We start from the raw sequence: 11,788 nt of genomic DNA, 5'->3' as shown, positions 1-11,788 counted from the left end.
AGGACCCTCTCTGAAATGAGGGTTTTATGACCCACAGTCAGATTAGCGTCCTGCCAAGTGGGAGGGCAGGAGAAAGTCAGAGAAGAATTCTGTTATCTGAGGCCTGCTTCTGAGGCCTAAAGCATCCCAACATTATACCAAAAGACTCTACCAAGGGCTATGGGGATTTTGACCCAGGACCTGTGAATGGAACACAATATGTATGTATATAAAATCCTAAATCACAGGAGGTGTATCCATAACAAGTGTCCTGCTGTTGGTAGGGCAGATTTCAAGTAGCTCAGACACTGTTTTCATGGAAAGGAAAACTGAAGTTTCATGTCATATTCTTCTTCTTCCAGCTATCTCTGGTGGAAAGGGCAGGAAGAAGGACTCTGCATATGATAGGCCTTGGAGGGATGGCTTTTTGTTCCATGCTCATGACTGTTTCTTTGTTATTAAAGGTGAGTGCTCTTTGAGTGAGGAAAAGCGAGGGAGGGGGAAAGGCGGAGAGGTTACAGTTGACTTCTGTGACACAAGGGGTGGGTTGTTAAGGTTGCAGTTTGTCAATAAAGTCAGAGGAGAGAAGCAGGATGCCCAGAGTTTTTAAGAAACGTGAGTCATCAGAGAACTGGAGGTAAACTCTTAGAATCTTTACATTTATAGAACATTATTATGGTTTATAAAATAAATTATTTAATTCTTTTTTGTTTGTTTGTTTGAGACGGAGTTTTGCTCTTGTTGCCCAGGCTGGAGTGCAGTGGTGCAATCTCGGCTCACCACAACCTCTACCTCCTGGGTTCAAGTGATTTTTCTGCATCAGCCTCCGGAGTAGCTGTGATTACAGGCATGCGCCGCCACGCCCGGCTAATTTTTTATTTTTAGTAGAGACAGGGTTTCTCCATGTTGGTCAGACTGGTCTCGAACTCCCGACCTCAGGTGATCCACCTGCCTCGGCCTCCCAAAGTGCTGGGATTACAGGCATGAGTCACTGTGCCCTGCCTAATTTAATTCTTAAAATAATATCAAGATAATCACACTATATGGATGATGACGGGGTCTCAGTACAAAGTGACATATATGAGATCACATAGATGGGATTCAAAAATCCAAGCCTGGCTGGGCGCAGTGCTTCATTCCTGTCATCTTAACACTTTGGGAGGCCAAGGTGAGAGGATTGCTTGAGCCCAGAAGTTGAAGACCAGCCTAGGCAACATGGCAAGAAACTGTCTCTAAAAAAAAAGTATTTTTTTGTTTTTGTTTTTTGTTTTTTGAGACAGGGTCTTGCTCTGTCACCCAGGCTGGAGTGCAATGTCGCCGTCTCGGCTCACTGCACTCTCTGCCTCCCAGGCTTCATTGATTCTCCTGCTTCAGCCTCCCTGGTAGCTGGGATTACAGGCACGCGCCACCACACTCAGCTAATTTTTGTATTTTTTTAGTAGAGACAGGGTTTCACCATGTTGGCCAGGCTGGTCTCCAACTCCTGACCTCAAATAATCCACTCACTTCACCCTCCCAAAGTGCTGGGACTATAGGCGTGAGCCACAGTGCCCAGCCAAAAAAATAAAAAAAAAATTTTTTTTAATTAGCCAGGTGTGGTGGCACATGCCTCAAGTCCCAGCTATTTGAGAGGCTGAGGTGGGAGGATTGCTTAAGCCCAGGAGATTGATGATGCAGTGAGCTGTTTTAGCGCCACTACACTCTAGCCTGGGCAATAGAATAAGACCTTGTCTCAAAAAATAAAAATAAAAATAAATCCAAGCCTTTTGATTCCATAGCCACTCTTTGTATTGTACGTCAGGACAGGAGGAGCTTGCCGTTAATTGCCTCTGGGAACCTAGATCCTGGGTTACACTGTCTTTAAATTTAATCTTCTGTGTTCCTTCCTCTTACAGGATAACTATAATGGGATGAGCTTTGTCTGTATTGGGGCTATCTTGGTCTTTGTGGCCTTTTTTGAAATTGGACCAGGCCCCATTCCCTGGTTTATTGTGGCCGAACTCTTCAGCCAGGGCCCCCGCCCAGCTGCGATGGCAGTGGCCGGCTGCTCCAACTGGACCTCCAACTTCCTAGTCGGATTGCTCTTCCCCTCCGCGGCTGTAAGTAAACTCACCTTATCTATCTATCTATCTATCATCTATCTATCTATCTATCTATCTATCATCTATCTATCTATCTATCTATCTATCTATCTATCTATCTATCATCTATCTATCTATAATATATATGTATTTTTTTGAGACTGAGTCTCACCCTGGTGTGCAGTTGCCCGATCTCAGCTCACTGACAAGTGATTCTCCTGCCTCAGCCTCCCGAGTAGCTGGGGCTACAGGCACCCGCCACCGCGCCTAGCTAATTTTTGTATGTTTAGTAGAGATGGGGTTTCCCCATGTTGGCCAGGATGGTCACGATCTCTTGACCTGGTGATCTGCCCGCCTTGGCCTCCCAAAGTGCTGGGATTACAGGCATGAGCCACCGTGCCCGGCCAACTCCCCTTATCTTAAAACCAGCCTACGTAGGCTGACATATTGAAGATACGCCTTAATAATACAGTAGTCAGGCTGGGCGAGGTGGCTCACTCCTGCAATCCCAGCACTTTGGGTGGCTGAGGCGGGCAGATCACCTGAGGTCGGGAGGTAGAGACCACCCTGACCAACATGGAGAAACCCCGTCTCTACTAAAAATACAAAATTAGCTGGGCTTGGTGGCGCGTGCCTGTAATCCAAGCTACTCAGGAGGCTGAGGCAGGAGAATCGCTTGAGCCCGCGAGGCGGAGGTTGTGGTGAGCCGAGATCGGGCCATTGCACTCCAGCCTGGGCAACAAGACAGAAACTCTGTCTCAAAAAATATATATTATAATAATAATAATAATACAGCAGTCCCTCCTCATCTGCAGTTTCAGTTACCTGCAGTCTAAAAGTATTAAATGGAAAATTCCAGAAATAAACAATTAATAAGTTTTAAATTGCGCCCGGGAGCAGTGGCTCAAAGCCGGTAATCCCAGGACTTTGGGAGGTGGAGGCGGGCGGATCACTTGAGGTCAAGAGTTCGAGATTAGCCTGACCATCATGGTGAAACACCATCTCTACTAAAAATACAAAAATTAGCCAGGCGTGGTGGCACAAACCTGTAGTCCTAGCTACTCGGGAGGCTGAGGCAGGAGAATCGCTTGAACCCAGGAGGTGGAGTTCGTGGTGAGCCAAGATCTTGCCATGACACTCCAGCCTGGGTGTCAGAGCTAGACTCCATCTCAAAAACAAAACAAAAAAATTTACGAATAGAGACAGGGGCTTGCTATGTTGGCCAGGCTGGTCGCAAACTCCTGGGTTCAAGTGATCCTCCCGCCTCAGCCTCCCAAAGTGCTGGGATTACAGGCATGCACCGCTGTGCCCAGCTTAAGAATATATCTTTTGGTCGGGCGTGGTGGCTCACGCCTGTAATCCCAGCACTTTGGGAGGCCGAGGCGGGCGGATCACGAGGTCAGGAGATCGAGACCATCCTGGTTAACACGGTGAAACCCCGTCTCTACTAAAAATACAAAAAATTAGCCGGGCGCAGTGGCGGGCACCTGTAGTCCCAGCTACTCGGGGGGCTGAGGCAGGAGAATGGCGTGAACCCGGGAGGCGGAGCTTGCAGTGAGCCGAGATTGCGTCACTGCACTCTGGGCTGGGCTAAAGAGCGAGACCCTGTCTCAAAAAAAAAAAAAAAGAATATATCTTTTGTCCATAAAATTGTGAAGAAGAAGAAAGAGGATGGGTGAGGTGGCTCATGCCTGTAATCCCAGCACTTTGGGAGGCTGAGGTGGGAGGATCACGAGGTCAGGAGTTCGAGACCAGCCTGGCCAATATCGAGAAACCCCGTCTGTACTAAAAATTCAAGAAATTAGGTGGGTGTGGTGGCAGGCGCCTGTAATCTCAGGTATTTGGGAGGCTGAGGCAGGAGAATTGCTTGAACATGGGAGGCAGAGGTTGCAGTGAGCCGAGGTTGCACCATTGCACTCAAGCCTGGGCAACAAGAGCGAAACTCCATCTCAAAAACAAAAACAAAACAAAAAAACCCCAAAACTGGCCAGGCACAGTGGCTCACACCTGTAATCCCAGCACTTTGGGAGACCAAGGCGAGAGGATCACCTGAGGTTGGGAATGCGAGACCAGTCTGACCAACATGGAAAATCCCCATCTCTACTAAAAATACAAAATTTGCCAGGTTTGGTGGTGCATGCCTGTAATCCCAGCTACTCAGGAGGCTGAGGCAGGAGAATCGCTTGAACCTGGGAGGCAGAGGATGCGGTGAGCGGAGCTCATGCCACTGCACTCCAGCCTGGGCAACAAGAGCGAAACTCCGTCTCAAAACACAAAACAAAACAAAACAACAAAAAAAAAACTGGATAACTGGGGACTACTGTAATTACTGATGCTATGAAAGATTAGACATCAAGGGCTATAAACCAGATTTTCAACAATACGTAGAAAAAAAAAATGACGGCAGAAAAGATTGAAATGGGATGGCAAAACTGGGAACCATTCATTTTTTATTATTTGAGACGGAGTCTAACTCTGTTGCCCACGGTGGAATGTAGTGGCTCACTCTCGGCTCACTGCAACCTCGGCCTCCTGGAATCAAGTGGTTCTCTTGCCTCAGCCTCCTGAGTAGCTGGGATTACAGGCACGTGCCACCACTCCCAGCAATTTTTTTTTTTTTTTTTGTATTTTTAATAAAGACGGGGTTTTGCCATGTTGGCCAGGCTGGTCTCAAACTCCTGGCCTCAAGTGATCCACCCGCCTCGGCCTCTAAAAGTGCTGGGATTACAGGCATGGGCCACCACACCCAGCTCAGCAACACAGATTTTACAAATAATACTCAAGGCCGGGTGCAGTGGCTCACGCCTGTAATCTCAGCACTCTGGGAGGCCAAGGCGGGCAGATCACAAGCTCATGAGGTTGCAGTGAGCCGTGATCCTGCCATTGCACTCCAGCCTGGGTGACAGAGCGAGACTCCGTCTCCAAATAATAATAATAATAATACTCAAAAGTCCAAAAATACTCAGTAGACATTTGGAAGCATCTAACTTTAATGAAAAAGAATGACAAAAAGAAAAATACAGAGAAATATAGTAAGTTAGCAATAGAATCTTAAGTGAATCTCTGAAGAAACCTGTTTTTATTAAATATAAAAGGGTTATAGCTTGAAGCCTATTGGAAATATGAATGTGAAGGAAATTGAGTTTGTCAATGACCAGATTTTTATAACAACCTTCCTTTTTTCTGTCCTTTCACTAGCACTATTTAGGAGCCTACGTTTTTATTATCTTCACCGGCTTCCTCATTACCTTCTTGGCCTTTACCTTCTTCAAAGTCCCTGAGACCCGTGGCAGGACTTTTGAGGATATCACACGGGCCTTTGAAGGGCAGGCACACGGTGCGAATAGATCTGGGAAGGACGGCGTCATGGAGATGAACAGCATCGAGCCTGCTAAGGAGACCACCACCAATGTCTAAGTCATGCCTCCTTCCACCTCCCTCCCAGCATGGGAAAGCCACCTCTCCCTGAACAAGGGAGAGACCTCATCAGGATGAACCCAGGACTGCTTCTGAATGCTGCTACTTGATTCCTTTCTCATCCCATGCACTCCATGAGCACCCAAGGTTGGGGTTTGTTGGATTTTCAATGGCTTTTTAAATATTTTATTTCCTGGACATTCTCTTCTGCTTAGGAGAGACCAAGTGAACCTACCTTCATTTCAGGAGGGATTGGCCGCTTGGCATATGACAACTTTGCCAGCTTTTCCTCCCTTGGATTCTAATATTGCCACACTAGGGGATATAGGAGAGGAAAAGAAAGGTGCAGTTCCCCCAACCTCAGACTTACCAGGAAGCAGATACATATGAGTGTGGAAGGCAGAGGGGGTTTATGTAAGGGCACCTTCCTCACTTCCATACAGCTCTACATGGCAAATTAACTTGAGTTTTATTTATTTTATCCTCTGGTTTAATTACATAAATATTTATTTTTTAAGTGTAATTTTGCCAAATAATAAAAACAGAAGGAAACTGAGATTAGAGGGAGGTGTTTAAAGAGAGGTTATAGAGCAGAAGATTTGATGCTGGAGAGGTTAAGGTGCAATAAGAATGTAGGGAAAATGTTCATTATTGGAGGGTAAATGATATGGTACCTGAGGTCTGTACGTTACCTCTTAACAATTTCTGTCCTTCAGATGGAAACTCTTTGATTTCTCAGAAAAGTTGTATGCCTATTTAATAAAGCTACTCATTTCCTTTGGAACTTTAAGATAATAGTTTACATGTAGTAGTACTTGAAATCTAGGATTATTAACTAATATGGGCATTCTAGTTAATGGCAGTTGATGGGTTCTAATTTTGGATGGAGTCGAGGGAAGGGAAAGTGAGTTCTAGAAAAGCCTGCTCCCCTCACTGGACGAAATAACTCCTTCTTCTTGTAGTAGTCTCATTACTTTTGAAGTAATCCCACCACCTATCTCGTGGGAGAGCCATCAAAACGAGAAACCTAAAATAATTGGTTCTTGGTAGAGAGTCATTATTTCTCCACTTTGTTCTTTAGGAGATTTTAGGTGTTGGTTTTCTGTTTTATTTTAACTCATACCTTTAAAGGAATTCCCCAAAGAATGTTTATAGCAAACTTGGAATTTGTAACCTCAGCTCTGGGAGAGGATTCTTTTCTGAGCGATTATTATCTAAAGTGTGTTGTTGCTTTAGGCTCACGGCACGCTTGCGTATGTCTGTTACCATGTCACTGTGGTCCTGTGCCGAGTGCCCTCAGGGGACTTGAATCTTTCCAATAAACCACGTTTAGATAGTATGAGTCAATGTGCAGTGTAGCCCACGCTTGAGAGGATGAATGTATGTGCACTGTCACTTTGCTCTGGGTGGAAGGACGTTATTGTTGACTTATTTTCTTTGTGTTTGTTCCTACAGCCCCTTTTTCGTATGTTGCTCAATCTCTCTTCCCTTCTTGGTGCTTACACATCTCAGACCCGTTAGCCAAACCCTTGCCAATGACAGTATTTTGGTTCTCAGTTCTCATTGTTCCCTCTGGTCGTGGAGACTTTGAATAAATATGCACATAGCTATGGAGTGGAGTTTAGCTGGAAAGGTGACCTTCCAACTTCACGTCAACTTCTGCTCCTCAAACAGGTTGGCAGTAAGGCAGGAAATTGTTTTCCTATTTCTCACTGAGAAGGATTGTGAATATTTCTATATGGACTTTCCATTATTAATGTTAGTTTGATTCTTTGTTTTAAAATAAAAATTCTGAATGTACACGACATCACGGGCACATTATTTATTTATTTTTTGCTGTTCCTGTAACAACAAAATCAGCTTTAAATCCTGAGTTGGCTACTCAGTACCTGTTGTGACCTTGAGACTTGTATGAGACTCTGTTCTTAGAGTCTCATACATAAGAGAATAGCAATATTTGGCCGGGCCCAGTGGCTCACGCCTGTAATCCCAGCACTTTGGGAGGCCAAGGTGGGTGGATCACCTGAGATTAGGAGTTTGGGACCAGCCTGGCCAATACAGTGAAACCCTGTCTCTACTAAAAATACAAAAATTAGCCGGGTGTGGTGGCGGGCGCCTGTAATCCCAGCTACTCAGGAGGCTGAAGCAGGAGAATCGCTTGAACTCAGGAGGCGGAGGTTGCAGTGAGCCGAGATCGCGCCACTGCACTCCAGCCTGGATGACAGAGCGAGACTCCGTCTCAAAAAAAAAAAAAAAGATTTAAAAACTGAATGTATTCCTCACTCCTCCACAGCTCAGGTGACAGGAAACTGAAATCTATTTTTTTTTTTTTTTTTGGTGATGGTGCTGGGGAATGAACCCAGGGCCATGTGCAAAAAGCTGAAATTTTATGGCTGGAAGTGCCCAAGACCAACAGAGCAGTTTGAAATTAGGAGTGAATTGGCTGGGCACGGTGGCTCACGCCTGTAATCCCAGCACTTTGGGAGGCTGAGGCAGGTGGATCGTGAGGTCAAGAGATCAAGACCATCCTGGCTAACATGGTGAAACCCCGTCTCTACTAAAAAATACAAAAAAAATTTAGCCAGGCGTCAGGTGGCGGGCGCCTGTAGTCCCAGCTACTTGGGAGGCTGAGGCAGGAAAGAGAATGGCATGAACCCAGGAGGCGGAGCTTGCAGTGAGCCGAGATCGCGCCACTGCACTCCAGCCTAGGCGACAGAGTGAGACTCTGTCTCAAAAAAAAAAAAAAAAAAATAGGAGTGAATCCTACCAAAAACAACTAAAAAGGGGGAAAAAAAACCATAGAGAAAGTCATTCCTAAAAGTCTGATCATATTTTTTCTGCCCAAATTCCTGACTGACCAGCGAATTTTGCAAGCACAGGTAAGTCTCCAGGCCAAAAAAGCAGCAGATGAAGACCCTAGAGCAGGATAGAGAGATCAGCTGTTGCTTGTTGCTGGGAAGATAACGTGTTTGCCTACTAGAACAAAAATACAAAATGTCCAGAAGAACACAAGAGAATCCAGAATTTCTACAACATAATATTTACAACATCAAGCTTTCAATCCAAAATGACTAGCTCACGTCGCCCCCCAGAAGTGTTGGGCTGTGAACTACTCCTAAAGACTGGCGGTAGATCCCAGGAGCCTACCTCCCTGGTGCCATCTTGCTGGATGTCCTGCACCTGTCCCATACTATAGCTGTGCTAGATGTTCTGATTCTAACAAACTCTGAATTTTCCTCAGCTAATGCATGACCTTGACCATGAACCTCCACAAGGATCTCTTGTAAACGGTGGAGGAAGCTGAAGCCAATCCTGTGACTCCGACATTCTGTTCAGCTTGCCTTCTGTTAGTCTTCTTTCAACCATGGCCCTGTTCATACACACCTGCGGGCTTGCTACCCGATTTTCTAAAGCTAAATAGGTGACAAAAGAGAAAGAGGCCGGGCGCAGCAGCTCACGCCTGTAATCCCAGCACATTGGGAGGCCGAGGTGGGTTGATCACACGGTCAGGAGACTGAGACCATCCTGGCCAACATGGTGAAACCCCGTCTCTACTAAAAAATACAAAAATTAAAAATTAGCTGGGCATGGTGGCGGCACCTGTAATCCCAGCTGCTTCCCAGCTACTCAGGAGGCTGAGGCAGGAAAATCGCTTGAACCCAGGAGGTGGAGGTTGCAGTGAGCCAAGATCACACCATTGCACTCCAACCTAGGCGACTGAGCAAGACTCTGTCTCAAAAAAAAAAAAAGATAAAAGAGACTGATACACTTTTAGCTAAACTCCACAGCAACAGATTTCTTTTTTCCAATGTCCTCAGCAAATTTGTATCTTCATTACAATATCTAAACACACTCTTCCAAGGACATTTCCATGTCTGCCTGCTGGCTTGGTTTATAACCACTATCAATCATTTGTAAAACAGTGTCACTTATTCTGCTAAGGTTTTCAATCCATTTTTTTTCCTAGGGCCTCCAGTTTATTCCATTTAGAGGAACTTCTACTTCATCAAGTACATCTGACTATGTCTGATCCATCATTGTCAATTGATTTCTATCTTGAACCACATGTAACTGAAGAATATGTCTGGGCATCCATTCCCTTGTTCCTGAACATGTGATGGTTAAGGAAAGTTCCCCATCATTATAAAACATTTGGGAGATTGGTGAGCCCAGTGCCGTGGTAGACCACTAGAGGGGGGTGTGACTCTCTAAGTGAGCTTAACAAAAGAGAGACAGTCTCACCTGTGTTTCAAAAGCAAGAGTTCCAGTATTCTAGCTTGTCCTAAAGGTATTAGTACAAGTACTTGAGTTATTTTCATATTTCAAAAATGTTCATGGAAATGTTACTTTTACTAGCAATTATTTATTTCATAGAGGCTACTCTTATGCTTCCCAAATAGATATATCTATTATTTTTGTCTGATATATTCTAAAACTAGAGAAAAAGCAAAAAATGCCTCCTAATTTTATTTCCTACAGATAACTATTACTTTTATTTCTATATCGGTATCTATCTTTCCACACTTAATTTACCTCCATATATGACATGAATGAGATCACCTTAACCTATAAACAAATCTGCTTTTTTACCTTAATAATGGAATTTTCCCATACATTTAAATCTGCCTCATCCTTTTTGTTTTTGTTTGGTTTGGTTTGGTTTGTTTGAGACAGGGTCTCACTCTGTTGCCCAGGCTGGAGTGCAGTGGTGCAATCTCAGCTCACTGCAACCTCCGTCTCCCGGGTTCAAGCAATTTTCCTGCCTCAGCCTGCCAAGTAGCTGAGATACAGGCACTCGCCAGCATGCCGAGCTTATTTTTGTATTTTTAGTAGAGATGGGGTTTTGCCATGTTGGTCAGGCTGGTCTCAAACTCCTGACTTTGTGATCCACCAGCCTCGGACTCCCAAAGTGCTCGGATGACAGGCGTGAGCCACTGCACTTGGCCATCTTTTTTGTTTTTTATGGCTACATAAGTACTCCAATATATCAGAACACATTTAAGGAAAGTCTTATTGATAGACATTTAGATTTAAAAAAAAATTTTCTGGCTGGGCGCAGTGGCTCACACCTATAATTCCAGCACTTTGGGAGGCCAAGGTGGGCAAATCACCAAGTCAAGAGATCGAGACCATCCTGGCCAACACGGTGAAACTCCGTCTCTACTAAAAATACAAAAATTAGCTGGCGTTCGGCCGGGCGTGGTGGCTCAAGCCTGTAATCCCAGCACTTTGGGAGGCCGAGGCGGGCGGATCACGAGGGCAGGAGATCCAGACCATCCTGGCTAACACGGTGAAACCCCGTCTGTACTAAAAATACAAAAAATTAGCCGGGCGTGTTGGCGGGCGCCTGTAGTCCCAGCTACTCGGGAGGCTGAGGCAGGAGAATGGCGTGAACCCGGGAGGCGGAGCTTGCAGTGAGCCGAGATCGCGCCACTGCACTCCAGCGTGGGCGACAGAGAAAGACTCCGTCTCGGCCAAAAAAAAAAAAATTAGCTGGCGTTGGTGGTGCGCAACTGTAGTCCCAGCTACTCGCGAAGCTGAGGCAGGAGAATTGCTTGAACCCGAGAGGTGGAGATTGCAGTGGGCCGAGATCGCGCCACTGCACTCCAGCCTGGTGACAGATTGAGACTTCGCCTCAAAAATAATAAATAAATAAAAATAAAAATTTTTTTAGCTATTACCAACAGTGCTGTAATGAGTATCTTTATGTGGTTGTTTGATTAATGCCTTGGCATACGTTCCTAGGGGGTGTATCAAAGGATGATCACATTTTACATTGCCATGCAGGTAACTGACATTAATTGCATATATTCTATGAGCTAGACAAAATACATATTAGATGACAGAAATCACTTCAAGTATTATTTCTATTTACACAAAAGGGAAGACCTAAAAGGCTGCAAAATAATTTGCCCAAGGTCATAATGGTGGAGCTGAGATTTTAATGTGTGTATTTTCTTTTCTTTTTTCTTTTTTTTGAAACAGTTTCACACCTATCTCCCTGGCTGGAATGCAGTGGCACGATCTCGGCTGATTGCAGCCTCTGCCTCCTGGGTTCAATCAAGTGATTCTCCTGACTCAGCTTCCCAAATAGCTGAGACTACAGGCATGCACCACCACGCCCGGCTAATTTTTGTATTTTTTTGTAGAGATGGGATTTTGCCATGTTGGCCAGGCTGGTCTTGAACTTCTGGCCTCAAGTGATCCACCTACCTAGGCCTCCCAATATGCTGGGACTACAGGCGTGAGCAACCTCTCACAGCCTATTGTTTTTTGATTGTTTGTTTTTTGAGACAAGGTCTTTCTCCGTC

The 11,788-nt window shown here is 45.1% G+C and overlaps 1 protein-coding gene across 1 annotated transcript in view; it reads left to right on the top strand.

Annotated features, from left to right (window-relative positions):
- LOC116473906 (solute carrier family 2, facilitated glucose transporter member 3-like) overlaps positions 1-7,282 on the top strand; it is a 39,787-nt gene extending 32,505 nt beyond the window's left edge. The window contains exons 5-7 of the mRNA XM_058442080.1: positions 264-443; positions 1,875-2,078; positions 5,259-7,282. Of these exons, the coding sequence (XP_058298063.1) occupies positions 264-443; positions 1,875-2,078; positions 5,259-5,477 (603 nt within the window). The 3' untranslated portion in view covers positions 5,478-7,282. The remainder of the gene's footprint in view (positions 1-263; positions 444-1,874; positions 2,079-5,258) is intronic.
- The last annotated feature ends 4,506 nt before the right edge of the window (positions 7,283-11,788 follow it).

The sequence above is a fragment of the Hylobates moloch genome, unplaced genomic scaffold, assembly GCF_009828535.3.
Source record: "Hylobates moloch isolate HMO894 unplaced genomic scaffold, HMol_V3 SCAFFOLD_8, whole genome shotgun sequence".
Taxonomy (NCBI): domain Eukaryota; kingdom Metazoa; phylum Chordata; class Mammalia; order Primates; family Hylobatidae; genus Hylobates; species Hylobates moloch.
This window is presented reverse-complemented; position numbering and strand designations above follow the sequence as displayed.